The 24,874-nt window shown below is 37.3% G+C and overlaps 1 protein-coding gene across 1 annotated transcript in view; it reads right to left on the bottom strand.

Moving 5' to 3' along the window:
* Positions 1-24,874, bottom strand: part of GNB1L (G protein subunit beta 1 like) — a 42,262-nt gene that overhangs the window by 7,362 nt on the left and 10,026 nt on the right. Inside the window, exons 2-5 of the mRNA XM_062590138.1 lie at positions 9,803-9,930; positions 9,426-9,551; positions 7,270-7,432; positions 3,445-3,543 (exon numbers count right to left, since the gene is read on the bottom strand). Of these exons, the coding sequence (XP_062446122.1) occupies positions 3,445-3,543; positions 7,270-7,432; positions 9,426-9,551; positions 9,803-9,918 (504 nt within the window). The 5' untranslated portion in view covers positions 9,919-9,930. The remainder of the gene's footprint in view (positions 1-3,444; positions 3,544-7,269; positions 7,433-9,425; positions 9,552-9,802; positions 9,931-24,874) is intronic.

Raw genomic sequence — 24,874 nt, 5'->3', positions numbered from 1 at the left:
TCCTTCTGAACAGGATAGTCTGCACCTGGGATCCTGCAGCAGCATCACTCCTTACTTTAGGAAGATTTTTTTTTTCTTTTGAAAAGGCAGGAAGCATGCTCTGACTACAAAGGAAAAAAAAAAAAAAGAGGTCTTATGTGATAAACAGCCCTCAGCCAGAACTGGGCATGAGTTTTCTATCAAATCTTTGATTTGCTAAATTAATAAAGCTTCAAGTGAAAAAATATGTATCAATTATTTGTGAATTAATGTTATGTCATCAAGTATTTGGAATGAGGAATATCTGCTTTTCAGGGAAGGAGAAAAAAATTTAAAAAATTCTGAGTGAAAGAAACATTTAAGTAATTATTTATATGTAATACACGGTAAAAGCTTCAAAGAAAAATGAAGTATTTCATAGTGCTTCAATTAAATTTAAAAAAGCCCCCAGTTTGGGCAGCAAACCAAAAAAATCAATTATTTGTACAGCTTGTCTACAAGCATACGACTCCTCCAGAGCCCTGGGGCTCTATATGAGAGAGCTTTCATTAGCCAATGAAACAAGATATAGATGGCGCGATCAGCTCCTCTGCCTCACTCAAAATGGGGTGGCCAAATCTTCATAGATGCTCATTACCCAGCAGCCCTCATTAAGACAGGACAGACAGACAGCGGCTAAGCATCATGGAAAATGCCAAGCTAAAGCACATTATTTTCTACTATTGGTATCTTAGCTGAGGATTGAAAAACAGTAATTAGCAGCTGAGATCTAAGATTGATCTAATTTAAAAAACAATCAAATCATTGTTTTCTCTGAAATGAAGGTCTCCCCTACATCTCTCTCCTGACTTTTCCAAATTTTATGAAGTATAATATTTTAATAAGTACATATACTGGAAATTAACCAGGAAAGGCTATTGAAAGATCAGGGGGTCTCTCAGTCTGATGCCTGGACTTAACCAGGCAATGGATCATGACAGCCTATTTCCTTCAGGTGCTAATAATGAACACTTTTGTAGAAATATCTTTACCACTCATATTCTGGTTTCAGGGGAAATTTTAAAATATAAATCATTGTTCTTCCTAAGCAGAATATTTTGTTGTTGCATTTGGATAACTGTCAAGGAAGGAAGAAAAGGTGCTCTGCTGTCAACTCAGCAGGAATAATTGCCATAGTTTATATAAAGTAATAACTCTGCATTTCCAGTTTCTACATGCATTATTCCTGCTGAATTATTTTGTTTGCACCATTACGCAACATGATGCCTTCCACAGGGAGTGCAAAAAATTTAAGGGAAGACTATCCTTACTCCTGCAAATGTTACCCCACCCAATTAGTAATAGCAGGAAGGTGTGAAGCTCAGGGGACAATGGATTTGAGAACATGAACCTTCACAAGGAAGAAACCCCATTGCATGAACTAATACTTTTAAGCACAGATCTAGTAAAGTGAGAATAAAAAATAGTCTCAAACCAACAAAATACACTGATGCCAGCTTTTCTACAGCTTAGAAGAAGCCGTGAGGATTAATCCACAAACCCAATTTAAGCCTCAATTTCCTTCCACTCTACAACAAAGTTTCTAATTCAAGCTGTTGCTAGTAAAGTGTATTGTTTCACTGATGACTGATGCACGGATTTTTTTTTCTTGGCATGCAGAAAAATACGATGATACATGGCAGCAGTTCCCCCAAACTCTTGTTGGACAGCAACCCTGACTAGACTTCCTTCAGACCATTACGTGGCTCTCCCTCCATGTCAGCCTCTGTTTCAACTTGTTAATTTACTGTGCCATAAGCAACAACAAATGGTCTCTTAGGCAACATGTTGCCCATAAGCCACAGGTTGGGGAGTGCTCATCTTCTGCATATGTCTATATTACCAAATGCAGTAATGTACAAAGAAATCCTGGACTACTTCTGCTCAGTGAGGGGTGCAGCTGTGCTAGCCTATGGTCTTCTGCTTTTATGGTTACTCAGCTGCCCGCTTACAATTAAACCACAAAACAGAAAGCAGAGCATCACTTTGGTATATCACATATAATTATTTGCCCCTAAAGAGTATTCTTCCTCCCCCATTTTAAACTGAGTTGTACACATGCGTGAATGGGGCAAATACAGCTGTGAGACTGTAAATGATTATCTATCCTTGTCTGCTGCAGTCTCGGAAGATGTAGTGACTTCCCAAAGCCAGAATTTGCATGGAATAGCTTAGCTCTTCCGATTCCCAATCCTCTGCTTTATCCCCACTGGCAGCAAAATTAAAAACTACATAAAATTAAGTCTCTGCACCTGCTCTGCTTCCTAGGGGAACAGCAATATTAATGTATGTAGAAAGTGTGGCAAGACAGAGAACTTTTTATACAGGCAACAATATTTTCAAACACTGCACATTTCCTCAGTTATCTTCACCATATTAAAATACATCCAAGAGACAGAAAGTCACATTCATTTCACTGAGTACTGAATACTGATGGCATTTTTAGAAGAAACTTTCTGTTTAATAAAAAACCTAACCATTCTATTTTAATTTGTCTTCTGACTTTTCTCTAGTTTTTAATTCCACCATGGGATTTGAACTGTGGCCTGTCCTACTTGTGTAGGATCAGCAAATTAATTCCTCTGGACTTCCGTTGGTTCATGACCTGGAGTGAAGACCCTAAGGCCTCAAATTCACAACTGATTCATAAGTACTTTCTTCAACTGAAACAAATAGAAATGTTCAGATGACTCTGCAGGAATAACATACTTGAAATCAGCTCTGATGGTACTGCAGACCTATAAGGGTATGTGATCAGCAAGGTTAAAAAAGGGATCAGCTTTGCCACCAATTCTTGCAAGATGTAGAGACAAACACAAACTCCTTCCTCCCTCTACTGCCACCTTTTTGTATTACTTGTCTTTCAGTGTTGGCACTCTCTATATATTATTTGCTAAATATCCTGCAAATGTTCGGTTTTTTGCAAGAAGTATTTTTAGTTACCCCTTTGTCCAAAGCCAATACAAAACCCGTATTTTGTTCCTATTGCATGCTTGGAATAGAAATGTTCACAGAGTACTTCCTCATCCTGAGGGCCTTGAAGTGAATGCAACCTGCCATTAAAATCACTTTTTTTAAGTTACCCAATCATTTCTCATCATTCTTAATACAGAGATAAACCATATCAAACAAGTGGCTTTGGTAAGTCACTCATTTTCCTCTTGATTGGTGCAAAAAAAAAAAAACCCTATTTATCCTAAGGATATAAAGCTTTCCCTAAGTATTTGCAAATCTTCCATTAAAGCTTGGAAAGCTTTGCAAGTTACATTAAGGATGTTCACAAATCTTCCCCCCCCCCGTTTAACAGTATAATTACTTGATTGGTTTGATAATAAATCAAAGTCCATGTGAAGAAAGATTCATGTGCTTCATATAAAATGAATCACAGGGAAAACATTTCACAATTAGCAGTCACTCTTGCCTTACCTGCCATAACTTAAGACACATGGGCATGCCCAGCTTGGCACCCACCTCTGGCTTCAAGGTACAGACTGACGTCTTGGATGGCAGCTCCAAAACCTGAACCTGACATCAGGAAAACAAGAGTATTTGGTCAGGCTCCAGTTCAAAATTCTGATGTTAAAAACAAAAGTCTTTTAAGGTGATTAAGGCTAGTATAAGCTCTTCCAGTAAAAACTCTGTCTGGCGGAAATTGAAGAATGCATGTTAAGTTGGAGCTGTAGGGTAATCTACAGATACCTAAATAAATGCATTGTTTTATGGAAGACCAGACAAGACTGCTAGAATATACCATATCCTCTTCTTCCCCTCTGCTCTTTCATATATATATTATAATCTTCTTTCATATACTGGAGGATACTGCAGGCTTCTTCACCCCAAAATTACTTCCCTGCTTCCTCTGCTCTCCCTCTCCCCCTTTTCCACCTCTGTTGCTAAGTTTCTTCAGTTGTGGACACTTGCATTATCATCTCCTCTGTTCTGGCATGGTAACACAGAGCTTTTGTGGGTATATAGGCACTGCACATAATTAAGGTACACATTTATTTCCTGGCTGATGCTGCACTAGCAAATTTTAAATCTAAATTTTTTGTTAATGCAAGCTACAGCACTGATGGTATACAGGTATTTTTACTACAATATTGTGTGACCCTACTTTGAAGAGAGTCAGACAATACTGTGTTAGACATCTGTTGTCTATGTAGCAGCCTCTACTGCTGCTTGCACTGACGATAATGAATTATGGATCTGATTTTTCTTTTCTTTTCTTTTTCTTTTTCTTTTCTTTTCTTTCTTTTTTTTTTTTTTTTTTTTTTTTTTTTAGCATGGGGCAATTCTCTCCTCCACCAGGGAAGTAGCTCATTTCTACCTCAGGATGATAGCAGGCAAGATCAGTGGAGCCTCACTTTGGGCTTATTCTTGAGCCCATAACTATGGAGAAAGTGAAACTCTTAGGTATCAAAAAATTGCTGCCAGGAATATTTTTTCTGTATCACTGTTTCTTGAATGCATACTTAAGAAGATTGGGTTGATTTTTAATTTTAATTCAATAAACAGTTGCCTGGATTATCTCATAAAAATTAAAGGACTTCAAACATTTGGTAAATCCAGCATCACCAGACATTCGGAATGTGCAAAGGCCCAATACCGCTGTTGGGCAGCCCCAGTCATGTGAATTTCCTTAAGCATCTGAGATGAGGTATTAGACAAATATGGCTCCTCTGGGAGCCATCCATCAAGACCACAGCAGCTGCGATGGCTTTCCAATCCCATACCTTTAGTTCAAAGCTTGCCAGAACATCTTCCTATTTCTAGAGATTGTCAGCCAGCCTGCCAAAAGCCAGCTGCATTCTAGGACTGTGACTCCACAACGTGCTAAACACAATACACAGAACATTTTCTAAAGCCAATTAGCAGTGGAACAGGAAACTGTTCTCCAGTTTTGAGGGATAGGGACTACAGCAAAGAGCCATCCAGTGGATGAAACCTGTGAACAGACCAAACTTTGATCATCTAGGAATTCTGGTTCTTTGGAGCTACGCTCTTAACAATTTTTTTTTTTTTTTTTTGCTTGGCAACTTTCTTGCTACCAACATAGTAATCTACTAAGCTATCACAGGAAATGCACTATAAAAACGAAGATGATCTGCTCTCATCTAGCATCTTTCATCGCTGACTCTCCAAAGAGCATTACCTGCTAGATCCTGGGAGAAAAAGACTGAAACTGCAAATTCATATAACAAAGAAAGTGGTATCACTGTGATAAATGGACTTCTGCTGGTTAAAAGAAAAAAAAAAAACTCCTTTGCTTTACCTTAATTCAAAAAGGAAGAACTGATACAAGGGCTATAGTTGGACTTGCCAAGGACAAAGTAAAAAAACAGAGACGAGAAGAGCTTTTTGCAGGAGGCAGTCAGGCATGATCTGCCTGTGGTTGACTGACAGTTCCAGAGACTGTCTGCATTAGAGGCAACTGAGCCTCAGAAATAAATACTATTTCATATATTTTGACAACTGTAACCTAAAACTTGAAGTTCTGTGTTTATATTGGTTTTGCTTAATAGGAGAAAGATTTGCCTTTGCCTGAGGTTAATAGTGTTCCTGGGTGGCTAAAACTGGCCACAAGGAAACACACCCTTTTTCTTTTTCACATTAATAAAGCTTTTAACATGTTTCTGGCAAATTGGCAAGAAAAGTGCGTGTAACTCATAATTGGTGATTTAAATGCAATCATGAACAAATAAATGCCTGTTCAGATCTCATTATTTATGGACTGAACCTGCTTTAAGACCAAATTACTCTTTTTTGGGCACCAGCCAAGCATAAACACTTATTAAGTCTTAATTTTAATCATAAGCCACAAATGTACTGTGTCTCACACAGTGCTGCCTATTTGGAAACACTATATATTATGGGAGCTTATGTGAATTTATGGAATCCTGACACAGTTCTAATGTAAAGGTTCATACACAGAGTGGAACTCTTTTACTTCAGGAGGCAGCAAATCATCATCAGTTTGCACAGACCAAGGATAGAAGTGAAAATAAAATAGAGGTGAGTTGTAAGAAAGAAGGGAAAGGCATTAGGGTAAATATCTTCTCTTTGGATTATGTGATTATTTAATTCTTCATTAACAGAATGCATGTGTGTATAACTCTTCCCTGCCAGAAACAAAAATGCACTTTTCAATTTTATTTAATTTGAAGTTAAATATTATTGAACACTACTGTAAAATGGATGCAGTTTTTTTGTTTGATCAGAACAATGTATGGGACTTACAATGTTGTATTTACAGGTTATAGCAGTTGTGTTTACTGGCTCACGCCATTCTGCAAAACACTGAACATTCTGGCTGTGATCCAACAAAGTACTTAAATACGTGCTTAACTTCTGAATAATAAAAAGTTCACATTCTCTTGCAGTGCAGGCACAATTACCCCATATTACTTCGTATATATACAATGTAATCAATGTACTTCTCAATTTCAAGAGATTTTCCTTAAAATCTAGAAAAACACATGGCCTTTTATGTCCATGAACAATTTGCAATTAGCTACAGTAGTTCATTCATTTATTTGTGCCATTTTCTTATTCTTGATATTCTGATTAATTTAATGTAGTGTGATAATTGCAAATAATCTAGCCAAAAAAACAAAAATATGATTTCTACAAAAGAGAAGTGGAAATAGCCAAAAAAGCTATCAGTTAATGTTGGCTGTGATAGTGGGCATTAGGTATGGATATATCAATTAGAAACTAAAATGAAGCCTGCAATCATCTTGCACAGAGCAAACCTCTGGTAGCTAATAGTAATTCAACTACTTCCAGGCCACATATATTTAAAGAATTAGCCCAGGGTGAAAGACCATACATCGCATTACAAATCACTTGCACTCTCCCTTTCTTTCACCAGACATGACTTGCAGTTTCAGATGGAGGATGAGTACCTCTGATGACAGACTTTCTGACCATTAGTTCCCCAGAAGGATGCTAGATCTCATTAGCAGAATTCAGCAGCAGCACCAGAGGAGTTTTCAAGAGTCCTGCACATGAAAGGCCAGCAGCAGCAGCTGCAAATATTTAAACGTCGGGCAAAACTTGGGCCAGTATCCTTGTTATTAGAGTATGAGTTATATAATTAGGTCATCTTTCTGCCAGGTAAAACTATCAACCCCAAAAGGTTCCTTGTCCCACCTTCTCTGGAAAAGAGTATTTGACAGCCCTTTTGGACTATCTTATTTAAGAAACAAAAGCAACCCCTTGCCAAGCATCAGAAAAACAGATATTTCCTACCTCCTCTAGGGATTTGGCTGCCATGGCCACTAGCCAGCGTCCCTGTGCCACCTTTAACAGAGAGCATCTGCAGAATCCCACATTCTCCGTGAAAACAGAATCCATCACTGAAGTCCGTCCTTCTGCTAAATCCCACAGGCAGATCCTTTGGTCACGACCCTGACTTTTACAATAAAAAAAGTTGTTCTGTGAGCAGCTGAACTGAGGAAACCTGGCTTCCGATAGGTAAGCTTCTCAAAGATGGGTCTTTGACATCTACTAAGGAGTAAGCTTACTACAGCTTTTCCTTCTGCTGGGGTATTACTAGGGTCTTTTACGAAATGTGTGAGAACTCACTGTCACCGAGACCTCTACCCTTCACTGACTGTAAAACTGGTCAATAGGTTCAAAAGCTATCAGGAAGAGGGAGGACTTGTCGGATACTCTGCTATCCCAGTTAGCCATGTTTCCTTAGAAAGACAGACTTGATCATACACAGTAATCCTGTTTTTATGTGCAAATATTTATGAATACTTTCATTTAATATTGATGATATCTAATTTAAAAAGACTAGAATCAAAAGGGTACGGAGAACAGCTTATTTAACACGCTTTTACCGTAGCAGTGTAAGACAAATATCAGGCATGTTGACAGCTCAAAGAAATATGTAGCACAACAACAAAGGCCCCATGAAACATAAGTAAAGAACTACAGTTACTCAGCGGCCAACTACCCACAGCTACAGTGCTGGCATAGAGGGCCCTTACCATCATGTATGTGTGGAGGAGTAACAGGAGAGAAACAGGAAATGCAATAAGTAACAGGAATTAAATAATAGAATATTATGGCTGAAACATCCACACAATGGAGTGGCTGGAGCTGTATCACAGATGTACTGGTGCAGCTCAAGTACAGACTTTTCTGCCTATTTCTCCATCACACAAAAAAGCCTGTATGTTGGTCCCATACAGTGAGACTGAGGAGGCCAAAACGGTAGAGTAGCTTTATATTTATGTGCGTGTATATATATATATATATATATATATATATGTGCATATATTTACGTGATTCCAGTTGCCCAGAACAAACTACTACTGTGGAGAAGCTATAGTTGTTTCAATCCACAAACTATAGCAGCACAGGATACCTGTCCTCATGTTATCACCTGGGACAAGAAGTCATCAAAAATACCCTATCCATACATTATTTTAATTAGCAGTATCACTTGACAGATGTATGAAACCAAAACAAAGGTAGACGCAAATCTACAGACTATTGAGACATCAACATCAATACAGAAACTCCCATCTATTGTTCAGTCGAGTGACAAAATATCAAAACATGTATAGCACTGGACGTACATACAGCATGATACTGCAATAAATTGCTGTGATTTAGCTTTAGAGCAGAGAAGTAAAAACACAGTAACGGCTTTCTTAAGATTACTCTTAAGTGTAAGAGTTAAGTGAACTCTTACAAATATACAACAAAAATAGGGGAAAAGGAAAAACAAATTATACAAACTACTCAGTATGATTTTATAGGGGAGAGAGTTGATAACTGTACTTAGACAGATAACGAATATAAATGCTAATGAGTTCAACTGTATATTATAAGAGATGTCTTCTCTAGATAAACATGTCAGAACATCTCCAAGTCACACAGACGCTTTGGCATCTGCTCTACTCCAGATCACTTGTCTAATCCAGAATACACAAATCTTCCAAACCTTCCCTTGCTAAAAGAGAGCACAATAAAGGCAGATATGCAACTCAGAATTCCTGCTTGTCGTCAGCGTCTTCCATTCTCCATCTCTGACTCTTCTCTTCCTTCCTCACTTTTCCCCCCTTTCCCTTCTTATAAACTTTGTTTTGAATTTAATCTTTCCTGGAAACCAGTTGCAAAGTATCTGTCAGCTTCCAATCCCAAAGACCTCACCTGATTTCAGTGCAGTAGTAGAAGACATATTACAGACCCTAAGCTGTCATGATGTAGTCATACATGTATCAAACAAATTGATCATATTATTTTTTCTACTTTTGATTCTTCTGTATTTCTGTACATTTTCTGTATGTTTTGTAATGACTTTCAGTGAGTTTAGAAATAACATTTTTTTTGATCAAGTATATTACAGAAACAAAAATAATTTCCTCTTTTTTTTTAACTGCTTCACTAACCTAAGGAGCCTGTCTTTAGTATTCATTGTTTCTACCCAGTAGACAGACTTTCTTTCATGACCATCCAGCGCTGTGTCCACTCTTCGTGTTTTCAGGTTCCAGACATGGACAAAACCATTCTCTGACCTAGCAGTAAGAACAGAAGGCATTTAGCATGACCATTACATACAATCTGATAAGACTATCTGATACTTTTCCTTTTTTTTCCAAAACTGAAGTTGTATGTACAAAGATAATACAATACACCCACCAATCACCAATCATGCATTTTCTTACTTTCACAGATATTATTTGTCTAAACAATACATTTTGTTTTAAAAGGAAATGTCTGTTTGATGTTCAATTCAGCCATAATTCCTGGTCAAAGATTTACTTACCCAGAGTAAAGAATTGGGAAATCGGGTTCTTGGCCTCCGCAGGAAAAATGCAAAGTGTGGACTGCAGCACTGGTACCTCTCAGGACAAACTCTGGATCTGGAGGTGGCAGAGCCATCAGAGCAATGAACTGGGGGAGTGAGAAGAAGACACAAATAACATAGTGGGCAAGGCAGCCTAAAGTGAAACTACAATTTATTTTGCTCAGGACATTTGCATTTTTAAGTCACTTTCTGCTTGAATTGCCATTATTGGATGTTATTTCTATTTGCCATACACTTCTGCATAGAATGCTTCCTCTTAACACTTACTGATGAAGCATCTACCAAATCTGCAAGGTAAGTGCTGAGCCAGCCACGTGCATGCACCGCTCATGTTCTTGTAAAAACAAACTTGCTCAGCTATTCTCCATGTTGCAAAGTGAACCAACAAGTAAGAGCTACAGAAGGCCGGATACTGGCTACTCAGAAATTTAGTGAGCAAGTTATCACGTAGCCCCTTGGCAAGTCTTCCCTCTTCCTCCTCAAATAATTCTATTTATGTGCTTTCTACTGATAACCATTTAGAGGAAAGCATGACAGGCTGAAAAAAATTTCAGATGAGATGAGAACTATAATAATTTTTACACAAGAGTCTCATTACTTTGAAGTGCTTCATTTTTTGTTTCCAGGCATGGTTACTTGAAAAAAAAGAAACAGTATTTCACACTAACTTTCTGACTGCTTTGTTAAACACTTTATTCTAGGGGCTTTTAATACCCAAAGGAGCAACAGCAAGATGGATACTTTCAACTCTCTGTCTCTGGTTCAAATGTGGCCAGGTCGACAAAGAACAAGACTATGAACTAACAGGGATAGTTTTTATGATCCAATTAGACACACTCTTACTGACCTAGCACCTTCACAAAATATTTCTGCAGCAGGGAAGAGACCATTCAACGCAGCACCTCCAATGTTTCTGCAGAAACTGCCTGCAAAGAGGAAGCGCAAAGATAACTCTCCTTTGTTCCCACTTAGGGCAAATGACCCTCTGGACCAGTGCTGGGGCAAGGTAACTAGCAGCGTCTATGGCTGTAAACACAATTGGCAATTCACTGGAAAATACATCATAACAAAAAAAGCTTTCACTGATTTCTGTGAGACATTACTAGCCACACTTCTCCCTTTCTGACCTGTATTCATATAGGCTGAAAAGGGCAGCTTAGTCACAACAGATGTCAGCTGCCATGACTTTTTCACATTCATGCATATATATTGGGCCAGATAAAAAAAAAATCTCTAAATTCTCTAAGAGAAGACCAGCAGTTGTCTGTCTGCCTGCTAGTTCAAAGCAGAGGAACTGCAGAGAATCAAAACAGAGCAGTAGAGCTGCAAGTTATATAGTAAATCAAAACAGTTCAATTTTTAATTGTCACCTCACATCAGTACCATTTTGAATTGCGTTTAATGGAAGTACTGGCTATTGCAACTCCTTTGCAATTAGAGATTCAGGTCTACCTTGGGTTTTTATAGATCACTAATCACCATGGTACCTATAGGTTCTAATTAAATACAATTATATTTTAGGACTAGTGATGAAACAGAATTTTTCAGCATAATGTGCAGTTTTCCCTCAATAGCACTGTGTAATTACATATGAAAATAATGAGCTCAGTGGATAACTTCCATGTTTTAGTGCCCTGACTCATCTGTTTTATGATGGTGTCTGATAATCTAGGCTCATGACAGGCTCGAGTAAACTTTTAAATGATTACATGCTTTACAGGTTCTCCTCATAGTGAGATCCAGCTTCCAAGTGCCTGTCTGTACTATGCTTCATGCATGTTATAAGCCTGTCAGTTAGAATAAGGTTTTTATCAATGAAGATCACCTCATTAGGACACTACAGCTGTAGTGCCCTCAAAATGACAATTTACAGAACTGCATAAATACTGTAGCTAGAAGAGTAGAGTCCCTCTTCATGAGGCACTGATCCCAGGTTACTGTACTGAGCAACCAAGACAAAACAGAACTGAGCCAACCCAGAGGCTATCTGGGATTACAAGGTAGGTTTTTAATAGCATTTTTCTAATTACTGACACAGAAGTTTTTGCTGACAGACAGCGAGTATGTGCGTGGCTGTGGGGAGGTTTTTATCTGGCACAAAACAGATGCTTCTAATACATGTCTTTACAAGGACAATGCTTCAGAAAAATCCTCAAACTAGATAGTGGGAAAAAAAAATAACAACTATATACAGACTTTCAAGCTATAAGCAAATTAGGTGACTTTCCCCTGCTTGAGTCTGTTTTTTTGCTTGCTTTTGCAACTTGGATATACAAATCTGGAAACTAGGTTTAATACTAAACCCATGTTTTCTGTTGTGCATATGAGGTGACTATTACTTCCTATCATGAATCAGCAGATGAATGGTTGTGTGACAGTATTGAGTGTCTCACTTTTTTTCCTGCAAGTGGTACAGCAGTTTGGGCCTGAGGTGATGACCTACATAACTGTAATATTGCAGCCAAGCTGCCTTCTCCATCCATGAGCTTGGACAATCCATTTAAGACCATCATTTTAGTAACAGTTCTTAGGTACCTAAAGCAGCCAGGATGAAAAAAACAAATGGGGGGGGGAGGGGAAATGGATGAAAGTTTTGTGCACTGATGCTTTAAAACCCCAAGAAGGCATCTATCTGCTGCTGTTGACACGTACACATCCTCAAATATATGATATTTAGTTGAAGCTACCTTCAACTCTTCAGGTAGCTTAATACTCTCACTTTATTTTAAAGGGATGAAATACATATTAGTATAATGATACTAATAGATAATGGTTACAAAGTGCTTTGCTAAGAAGACAACTATAGATGTGCTAAATATAATGACTGTGATGGTTAAAGCCCCTGGGTAAATTTTTCAAAAGTGCATAAATGATCTAGAAACCTAGGACTGATTTTTCAGATGAATTTTCAATCTGAAATCTCTAGGACTTTTTGAAGTTCCACCCTAGGTGTCTAAAAATGAGTTCTCTAATTAGCACAACATTTATTTTCTTGTTAACTCCATCTAGCCTCAGGGAGGCCAATCCATTCTTGTTATAACTGGGCATATCTGCAGTAAATTTAATTAAATGAATTTACTTAGTATTTAGGCTGATCGGAGAGCAAAATCTCATTCAAAGTCTTGAACTAGCAAAAAGAAACCTGCAGAACAAAGTTCATTTAAAAGTATCTCAAGGCTAGATTATATGTTTGTCCTTGGGATACCCATGTGCTATGATTCCTGCCTCCTATGAAAGGACATTGGAGGATATGAATTGTTTTGCTCATGACACTATTTAGTTGCAAGATAGTATCACAAGTAAGAGATGCAATGCTTCATCACCGTGTTCTTGTCTTGTTTTTTAAAAGATGTTCCTTTTTTTTTTCCTTTTAGCCTTCTCTGTGCTGGTAATCGCATCCTCATTCAGGACCTGATTTATACTCCAAAATGATACAGAAAACCAGAGCTATTTTTGACAAGGTGAACTGCAAGCACTTGGGCTTGCATGTAGATTGTATTTGACACATATGCAGTGACGGGAAAATCCAGTTATTCATATTTGTGTTTTGATTAGCAAATGGCTACGTGTACCACATTAGGTACTAAAAAAGCTTTTGCCTAGCAAAATATGCTTCTGCTGAATACCAGAACAGTTGAATCTCCTTCAAAATCACATTCTTTTAAAGAACAATTCATTATTAATACCCTTCACAAAACTCACTTTGTTTAGGTTGCAATTAGAATAATCTTCAAGCCATTTGAATTTCTATACAATGGTATTCCAGTATCATCACTTCAGCATTTCATATAGGAAAGTTAAGCTTTTATTTAATAAGAGTCATTTAAAATATGTAAATGTCAAAAGGATTACCTTAGAAAAATCTCTCAGAGAATTAAAAACATTAACAGATTCCCACAGGAAAAATTCCAACAGAATTCAGTAACTCTCCTGTTCCCATTCCTGTCACTTGTATTTCTATCACACATCGAAGCAAAAACAAATTGCTATTAAAATATCATCTAAATACCCTCCATCCCCTACAAACTTTGCAGTTCAGTTTGAGATACCAATGGCTTGAGCAAAGACAAACTACCATGCTCATTTTTTCTTTAGCCTAATTTAAAATAGTAAAAGCTTGGTGGTAAAAAGCTTTTTCAGGTACAGGAGAAATAAATCTCCCTAAGCATGTCTAGCAAACTGATTGGGGACTGAAACCAGCAGGTGTGCAGACATAATTACTACTGCAAAATATTCAACACATCCAGGTGTGCTCACCACCAGATATATGAAATCTCTGTTATTTTTTTTGGAAATTCCTAGTCTACCAGGTGCCACCCTCCCAAAGGAAAAGTCAGAGCACAGAATTAGTTCAGGGAGATATGAATAACATGTTCTTCCTCATTTCCAGGCTATTTCTATTTCATTCATATAAAACCTCCCTTTTTGGACTGCACTTCTCTGCCTACCCTGCGCTTAGTCAAAAGTTTCACGACATTCTGCCGTGTTATATAGTGATAGCTCTCCTGCGTGTCTGTGTTTCAAAGCTAGTTCTTCTTACAACGGAAATCTGTGGAAATAAAAGACTCCCAACAAAGACTCCCATTGTTTGCAAAGCAAACAGTTCTGTTTATTCTATTACTTTTACTATCTCCAGTGTAAAATACAGCAGGCAGCCCTCGCACTATGAGCTTTCCAAACGCAATTCTCCCATGCTGCTGGTTTCTAACTCACCATGGACAATTCATAGCAGTGCAATTTCCTTTGCCCAAGAAACACCCTTACAACACGTCTGCCTGGAACTACTGTGGTCCTTCACCATTCGGCTGACTCCTGCCTGGCTAGCGAATTTCTGCAGTAGCAAGTACAGATCAGGAGAGGCCCAACAGCACCCGACTCGCCTCCCTGAAGGACACAGCGGGATAGCTGCCCCCAGCAACTGCCTGCACAGGTCTGGAGGCGGGGGGGGAGTGCTGCACAGATTGTTGCAAAGCTCAGAGCCCTGGAATACATGAAAATTCACTCATCAGTCAACTAACACCGCAGCATGTAACAATTACCCTTACGTTTTCACACTCCATTTGATATCTTTGGTGCTAAATGTAGTTCTGGATTGTATTATTTCTAAGATTTCTTTAAAGATAATTTAAAAAAGAATTCATTTTAAGCAGAAATTAAAATTGGTAGAAATTTCTGATTTAATTATAAACTGTACTAGTAAAGGATTCTTAGTTTTTAGAAGTAATAGCCAACTCTTTCCATTAAATTGGTTATTTTTCATATTGCTACCTACTTTTTTGATTACTAGATATTATACACAGTAATGTATTTTTGTATCTAAATTCAAAACCTAAACAAAAAAAATCACAACAGTGGACAGGAAGTATTCAGTAGTGTGTTTGCATTGAAATATGTCAAATCAAGAATGGAGTCAAATTGATCAAATTCTCTTGCTTTTGGAACTTGTTAATCAGAGCCACAATGTCAATGAGAACGCAGTGATTAGACAGTGATCTAGCTATACAACCCTTTATCAACCCTGTTGCCACACAGACAACATTATGACTGACAAGAAGTCTAGTTTTTACAGGTCAGAAATACTAAATGCTGTCAGAGATTTCATTCTAAATCATCACAAAATTGTTCTTAATGACTATCAATGACTGCTTGCTCACAAAAACACTTCAAAAGTCCAATCTTGAGAACTGCTGAGAACCTCCATGTCCCATTGATTTCAAGGAGGTTAGAAATTCATTCTCTGTCAGGTTCTCTCCCAAACTTAGCTTCTCTCCTTGCATTTAGACAAGGAATGATGGAAGTTTTTCACATTTTTTTAATTGTAACAGTCAATGAACAGATAGAAAATAAAATTGCTTATCAGCCACTGGTAATATCCCAAGAAATCTTATAGGAGCGTAAAAGAAAATAACTAATAACCACCATGCTATGCAACACATTTTTAATAATTTCCACTCAAATAATATTAGCACCTTTTTGGTATCTAAGCATCTTCTAGCTGAAAGAGACTAAACCACAATACATTATGATTTAATTAAAGAAGTTGGCATGAAAAATTTATATGAATATCAGCATGTAACTTTCAGAAACAGCTAAAATCTAGACTCGCATCTTGAGGGTCACTTTCAAATACTTATATCTGCAATTTAAAAAAAGTCATTGCACAGTAATTATTTTCCGTATGAAAACATAGATTCAGCATGGGAACAAACCTGAGAATGATTGTAATTATTTGAAAAATACTGAGTTAGCATATGGATCTCATTGCCATTTACACATTTTGGTCACTGAAACAAAAAGCTATTAATCAATATGTAAAAGCCATAAATTAACATAAACATTAATCATTCTAATACTCCCACTGTGTCAGACTGATAATTTTTTTTCAGCCTTTCATTCTGACATACTCGCTTTCAGCTATCAGCTGGTTGACCTTTTTTAGCAAAGTTAAACATTCTGGGCATTGCAAATCTTACCGAAGTAAACATTTTGGAGACAGCCAAGTATCATGGATACACTTATGGCAGAAATATGGGGACTGAAAACATGAGAGCCCCTATCTTACATGTCATTGCACTAGCTTTTAATATGAGAGTCTAAAATATAGCATGAAAAAACAGCTGAAACTGATGAAATTTTAGTGTTTCACAAACAGGCTCATTTTGCAGATGAGGGAAAAGGAACGCATCTGTTTCACCTTCTGGAGTCATTAATTGCTTGGTAAAGTGCAATGACATAGCTACAAAAAGCCTTTTTGGAGAAAGAAAGTGGACACAAAGCACATAGCAGTTCAGCGCAAAGACAGACTCTGCATTGGGCTCATGCAAAAAAGATATAGGACCACTAATCTAAATCTCCTTGAAAAAAGAGTGTGTGGAAATGCACAATATAAATGAAGAATAAAAGGATTTACACAACTGTCTCACTATACCACAGCGTCAGACTTTAAAATTAATTTAAGTTTGCACACTTGATAAATCATTGCAAACTAGCAGAAAATTGATAAGCCAAGGATCATCAAAAGATTGTTTTGAGTCGCCTTTAGTTCAGCCATGCATAGCAATCTGTCAGCCACCCAGATCTGTTTGCCCATCCTCTTTAATTAGGGGTGCTGCCTAGTGCAGCATCAGCTACAAATCTTTTGGTTCCAAGAGCTAATAATGTCCTTAGATAGCATAGGTTTAATTAAACATCTTCCAGACATTTTAGCAGACATTTCCTGCAATAATCTTGTTTAGTAACAAACTATTAAAAAGAATTGACTGAGAAGAAATATATCAAGTTGTTACAGCAACTGAAGCTACTAGGGCCAGCATTGTGTCTGCAATTAAAGATTCTGTAACTCTAAGCAATTAAAATATCATTTTATTTGAAAACTAATTAATTCTAAACACATATTTTTCCCATGACAAACTTTTATGATTATTTAATTTATTCAGTTCTAATTACACTTTAATTAATCTAGTCTTGTATAATATTATACTGTTATTCTGGCACTTGACCAAAGAAGACAATAAATTGATTGCAGTTCCGTTGCGCAACAGCAGAAACTGTCATGCTAATTTCAACACCATGATTATTTATTTGTCTGTTCTATTACTTTTCTTTTCCTCCCACAGGGCACAGGAACATGAAACACAATACACATCAGATGACATTGTCTTCTATACACTTTTTCTTAAATGTGTGAAATAAAACTTAAGAGGTTTTGGAAATAACGAAATGTATATGTAATATGATATTACATAATGAAAACAGTTATAGGAAATCAACTCACACTTCTAAAATATATCATACGGTGACTTATCAGTTGATTTCTGATATACAGGACCATGTCCAGAGCTGCTAGAACTGTTTGTTCTGTTGACTTCAAGCCCTTCTCAGGATCTGGCCTGATACTGTCAGCAATAAGGGAAAAGGATGCCAAATCCATTTTCATACTTATGTTAAAATTACATTCATTTTAGTACATTTTAGTGCATTATTAAAAGGCACCGCATTTTAATTTTGTGTCAAGTTATCTTAGCTTCAACTAAAACAAAAGAACAAAAACCCTTTTCTTGCTTTATAAATACTCCTACTTGAAGGTGACTACAGTAAAATAGAGATGTATACTATATTATTACACAGGTAATTAGGAGTGTTGTATTTTATTTTGCTTTGGCCACAAATGAGGTAAAAATGTCTGTCATTTGCAGTCAGAAGTCCTCAAGTTTCTCTGAATATTAATGTCCCTGAAATATACAATTCTTGCAGTCTTGATGGGAGGAGACACTGAGAAGTGACTCTTATGAAGATACAATGAAACAAATCTATTTTTCATGTACTTTCAAAACTTCTGTCTATATTCCTGGCTGTGTTTTCTTGTGCTTATGAAATACCCCCCTGTTGAATACCCTAGAGTGATATACCTTGCAGAGGTATATAATTATTCCAAAATGTACTGCAAGTTGAACTCTCTGACAAAGCTTTCCAAAATATTTCATTTCCCTGCTTTATATTTCATAGAAGAAAAAAGTACACACCACATTCACAAAACATAAATTGATCAAAGAGGGAAAAAATAAAAGATTCTGCACTTAATTGAACAAGCTAAGTACTCTCCCAGCATTGCCATAGCAGGAGATATATTTATATCTGAATATTGTACTTGTTTCTTCTCCTTCTGCCCAGCACACACACTTTGCTTACATTCTCAATATTTGTTTCATAGATATTTTAAAAAACAGTCAAATATACACTTTGAAATTGTGAATAGTAAATGGGATAAATTGAAGTAGATGATCTCCAGAGGTCCCTTCCAACCTTACCAATTCTGTGAAGTAAGCATAGAGGGAATATTAAATAACCACAGATAGTTCCTGTTTGTGTCCAGCTCATGTTTCAAATTCCAAATTTTGGTCCTAATCCATACTCATACAAACTGTCAGATGAAACTGGTGAGACTGCTCAAATGAGAAAAGATTCACTCATTACATCAGTATTCATAACACATTTCCTCTTCAGAAGCTTTCTGCTTCTGCACAAGCCATGGTATGTCTGCGAGACCAGTATTAGTCTGGGTCATTGGAAGGGGAGAAACGGGGGCGGGGAGAGCAAGTGACCTGCCCAAGGTAGCGTGATCACTACAGCTGGGATTAGGACTCCATTCACTGCCTCCAGACACAGACAAGCTCTTCCCATTGCCAATGAAAGTCACACACCGGATAATATTTAAAGAAACAAAGCAGAGTGGACAGTACTTTAATCTGCATCAGTTCATCAGGCTAAAACTTTAAATCCTTATTCAGGTGAACTCCTAGGGTCAGAAGCAACTGTGTTTCAGTAATGACAATACCATTTGGTACGTGTATTTTACTTTTTCCAACAATCCTTTTAATAATTTGAAGAGGAAATACAGGGTCATGTATTTCACTTTTAAATATATCATTCAAAATAACAGATTATAAAGTATTTTTATTTAATAAAATACCCCTCAAAATTCAAGCATAATTACTAATAGTATTACTACTTGTGCATTAGGATTGCAATCTAATACAGCATAAGCAAATGCCATTTAAATAAGCCAAGCTACCGAGAGCAAATTAGTCCAAGAAATCTAGTAAGAATCTCTGTAATTCCAGTGCAAACAGAAATGACATTTACAAAGCAAATATTGCCTGAAAATCAAATAAAACAACTGTTTATTTTAACAGTTGAAGTTAAGCTCACATTTTAGATATAAACCCACAACTGGTCTTTCATGTTAATTTGCATGAGTATGTAGGATTCAGTAGTTAACTAGGTTCACCTCTAATACTCTGAGATAAACAGTTAAATGGTTAAGATGTAAGGGACATTAATAAAAAGTTGGTTGAGAGTTCAATACCAGTTTAATACTGATGAAGTTCAATTCCCAGTCTTTAGTACTGTTTCCTGTGCCTGCAATGTTTTGATCACTTAGTTTCTCAATATTTTAAGGAGTAACACTAGTAACTATTTAGCAAATGGAAAGAAAGAAAACAAAAGCTACAGGATACAGTTACATAGTTTATATATGTAACTTCAAACTTCACTCTTCTCATCTATGCTACTACTGACCAAAAATGTAGTGAAAAAAATACAAAACTGTTTCACCATCATAATTTGGAACTTTGAACAACTCTATAGTACCTGAACTTGAACTCCCAGCCTTTGAATGTGTGCTGAACAGCCCCCATTGTACTGCACTTTTATGCTAGCAGGAACTGAAATGTCAATCTTTCATCAGATAATCAGATTATGTCATGTTCTGACCAAATTCATTAGGGAAACTTTTACCAGCACTATTATCTCAAACCAGAAAATCTAGATCAAAGTATAACCGATTTTACAGCACAATAAAACTGTTATAAATATTTAAACACTAATTAAAAGGCCTCTTTTGTTAAAAAGTAAATAAATAATTGAAAACTACCTCTTCTTATAAAAGCTATCTGAGGCAACCATATTTATCTCATGCTTCTCAGAAAAACAAGACCTATACATGGTGCAGAGGGGAAAAAGATGCACTTAAAAGTAGTCATTTGAGAAGATGGGAGATGGCTAGTTTTAAATCATTTGCCTAAAGTAAGCCAGACTGAGTGCTCATTCTAGTGACAAAGTATTAACCCTCGAATGTCTTTGCTAACGCCATTCCTATTGGACGATGGCATCTATCTACTGCATCCAGAAGCCCTGGAGATACACCACCTCAGAAGGGAAAAGATAAGAAACACCTTTAAAGAAATCCTGCATCATTGACTACTTTCTCAGTAAACACAGCAATACGTGTAACTTGTTGTATTTTCTAAAATATACAGGATCCTGTCTCCTAAGCAGCTAAATAACTTTAATAAGGTTTGGTAGATCAGTTTTCTGCTTATAAGTAAAAAACCAAACACTTAAAATGACAGCATACTAAATATTTGCCCTTGTCATTTCCATTTCAGGTGGATAGGAAGCATAGCATAAGAAGGAAACAAAGAATTCTTATTACAATAATTAACAGAGCAAGGAACTAGAGACAGACTAATCCACGAGCAGGAGTAACAACAAACAACAACAGGACAGTCATCAATATTGACTTCACTTATTTTTCAGTACCATAATCAGATTCTCCATCTGTAATTCAAACTTTAAAAGTACTATAATTTACGGAAAGAGGATTAATTTATCCATTTTGAGTTAAAGGCGTATTTCATAGTTTCATCCCAAATCCTGTATATTGTTAGGATCCTTTCCCCTTTGAAGACTTAGAGAATGATTGAAGCCTCTACTTTTTGAGAAACAGATAACACAAGACTAGTAATCTGACTCTAAGCCACTGGATAAAGGCAGTTTGTTTCCTCTTAGCCCATCTGTCAACACCTCTTGAGTAATTAGTCCTAATTATTACAAAGGGCTAGCCTCCCATTCGCATTATTAAATCAGAAATAGTATCATAGCCAGGTATCTTTCAACGCCTACCAGACTGGCGACCTTCGATTTCATTGAATCTTCTATCAGTATCCGCCTTTGGAAGAGCCTAAGCAGTAATTTTAGCATCAGCTTCAAAGATGCAGATCCCACGGTGGAATTCCAGGGATGCATTCATACCTCCCCCCCTCAATGTGACAGGGGAGCAAGCAACACAATTGACCTTTGCATTGTTCGCTAAACTCCCGTGGTATAAAACACCCATCTCCATTTTATACATAGAACTGTTTTTTGCATACATGCTTAGAAGTGCTCCTTTGAACTAAACATTGGTAGGAAAAATAGTGAAAATGTCTATAAAAATGAGGGTTAAATCTTTGTGAGGAAATAAAATGTATTTGAAATAGTATTTTTTATATACAGCTAGAGAAATTTGCAGCCAGTAAATAATAACTAAAAGAATATGCATAAAATCTTTTAGGTGTAAAGAAGATTTAAAATGATGTTTAGGTTTATTTTTGTCCTATAGCTGGAGTACTTCCCTGGAAAACTGGAGAACAAAAAGGACAATGGCATCAAATGCCTCAAGGAAGTAAAGCTCAATTAGCTTAACAACGGTTTTAGTCAGATATTTTAAACTCTTCATTTGTGTTAACTTTTATTTAGCTTACTGAAAAGAAGAGAAAGATGAACTCATGTTAAGCACCAGGCACTCCATTTCTTTTGATTAAAAGACAAACATGTTTCCAAACAACACATTTGAGACCACTAGCAAGGATTTGTTTACACTGGATTTCTCAGCAGCGGCAGAGCACTACCAGTTTCCTCAGACAGGATGAGCCGACATGAACTGCACTGGTACAGTTCATGCCTTGCAAAAGGGCCTCTGCCGAGTGCTTGTCCCTACGGCAGCGGCGCTACACAAGTAGTCAAAAGCCTCAATGTGAACAAGGCTCAAGTGCTCTAATTAAAATACAGAGTGGGCTTTTTTGATAAGCTTAATGTTTTCCTAAAATAAAACATACAAGGACAAACTATTTTTTAAGGGCTTTTCTGTATCCTATATTAAAATGAATTAGTGCATATGGTATTTTTTTTCTCTTTACAGGCTCCCTCTAAAAGCCACAAATTTTGAGAACAGATAAATCTAAATAATTTTACAAAAAAATACAAAAGTCCTCACAATTTTATAAAAACTAGCAGCCTGAATATGTAAGGGATTACTGACCTTCAGCCCAGAGACTGAGCAATCAGGCATTGGGCAACAGCAAAGTGGGTGCATGAAAAGGACACCCCACTCTGCAGGGATGTTAGTACCACTCTGCCATGGCATGAATGCCCAGTGCCAGAAGAGGGACCAAGCCCCTTGTGCGAAAGCTCTGGGTGCCTGATCCACTGACATGGTTATCACAGAGTTCCTGTCTGTTCTATCCTCTTGATTTGGCCTAACTGGAACCAGCACAAAGACATCTCAGTAGCACATAGCATTGGAGCATGAAGAAACTACTCTGATTTAACTTCTGCGTGTCTGTCCTGCTAGAGTACTTATGACACTACACAGCTTCACTGCACCTGGATGGCTTTTCACTTCAGAGATGACTAAAACCCACTGCCAAGAAAAATAAACAAACATACACAGAAACTTAAAATTAATTTCCAAGCTGTATACTTTTTCCAAATAAATGTCATGTTAGCTATACATAGTAACAGGCAGGCATTTAGCTACCAACAGATCAGACCTTGAAACACATACTAACACTTCACAAAAAACAATATGGTATTAACATATTTGCCATAAATTCTTTCTTCGTTATCCTTACAAGAATTCAGTGTATTAACAATCAGAATTTTGCAAAGGAAAATATATGGTTCTGGCATTGCATAAGAAATGCCCTATAGGGTCAGACTAGTGGTCCATCGAGCCTAGCAACCTGTGTCCAATAGTGGGAATATAAAATGCTACTTAGGGAAAAGACACAAGCTTGACTGCTTTTTGCCATTCCATTTCCCCATCCATAGTTGCTGTATTAATGATGTTACAAGGCACAGTGATTTCAGCTGTCCATCAAATTGTCTGATTTTTTTGACCCTGATTATGCTGTTGCCCTTTCTACCTGACATCACAGCAAATTCACTACCTGAAGTTTCAGAAAATGAAGGTGACTTTCTTTTATCTGCTTCAAACCTAATCTCCTACTAGTTTCATTGAATGACCTCTAGTTCTTGCACTGCAGGATTTGGAGGACAACAGTTTCACATTCAGCTTTTCCATCACCTTTATGATTTTGTAAGCCTCAGTAATATCCTCACTCACAGCCTTTTTCTATCTAAACCGAAGAGTCTCAGCCTTTTAAATCTCTCCTTACATGACAGCTGCTATTTCCTTTGATCACTGCACTTGCCATTTTCTGCACCTTCTCTAACTCCACTATATCATTCCCGAAAAGCAGAGAACTGTACACACTACCTAAGATATGACCCCAGGTTTTACTTAGTTGCAAAATGATGCCTGCAATGAGATATAATTGGATGAGAAAAATCTCCACTAACCTCAAAAATCACACGTGACTTCCACAGAATATGTTGTTTCTTTCAGCAATAGATATAATTCCAGCTAATACACCTGGCAAAGGAAGTTATCTTTGTTCTCAATAGTTTAGGATTTCTGTTGTAGGGCAAGCCAACACAGAAAAGGCTAAGTGTAAGTGCACTGTCCAAGGATCTACATCCGGAAGAAACAGCATAATATTTTTAATAGCACTTCCTGAAACACCTAGACTTCCTGGAATTGCTAATTAAAATCCCAGAGGAACTGATAACATTCTCTGTCCATCCAAGCCTAACAGACTGCTTCCCTATAACACTCTTTATCTTTCAGGGAAGAATTTTAAAGGTCTTAACTATCCTATATCAATGATCAAGAGCTTTGGTTTACTTTTGTAACAATAGGTTATGTAGTTTCTCTTAGTGCCTTGGGCCAAACTCCCTACAGCACAGTATGCTACTAACTGTTTCTCTCCGTTAGAGAGAAAAGCTAGATGCACTTACATGGCGTATTTTATGGCTAATTGGGTATTTCCCTATTTTAAGGTTACTTTGTACCATGTAGAAAGGTTGGAGCGGAAACAGGTTGTTTTTTTTCCCCTTCATTTTCATCTCAAATCATTAACAAAAGTGAATGTGCTCAAGTCAAAAGAGGCATCGATAATAGAAGCGCATATGCACAATGTAGTCTCAAAAGAAAAAAAAAAATTCCAGACTCCAGCAAAAAGAACAGAAGGAAACATATCCACCCAAGCACTGGAGAGACACTGCTGGGATCTCCCCAAGACTTGCACTAGCACAACGTCACCACCATGCAACTGCAGCCTACCTTGGCCTCTCCTCTGCCACCACGCACCCAAGTGTACCAGCAGGAATCTACACAGACGCAAGAGGCCACCTCTCCTTGTGGCCACCCAGAAAAGCCCCCGTCTTGAAATGGTGATAGGATGGATGCATCCCACGGCCTTTATCTGGCAGTTTTGCCAAAGTGCAGAGAGGAAGATGAGGCCCCATGTTCCCAGTGCAGTCCTTGCAGGAGGAAATGAGACCTGGATTTCAAGAAATTGATATCAA

This window comes from Rhea pennata, chromosome 17, assembly GCF_028389875.1.
Source record: "Rhea pennata isolate bPtePen1 chromosome 17, bPtePen1.pri, whole genome shotgun sequence".
Taxonomy (NCBI): domain Eukaryota; kingdom Metazoa; phylum Chordata; class Aves; order Rheiformes; family Rheidae; genus Rhea; species Rhea pennata.
This window is presented reverse-complemented; position numbering and strand designations above follow the sequence as displayed.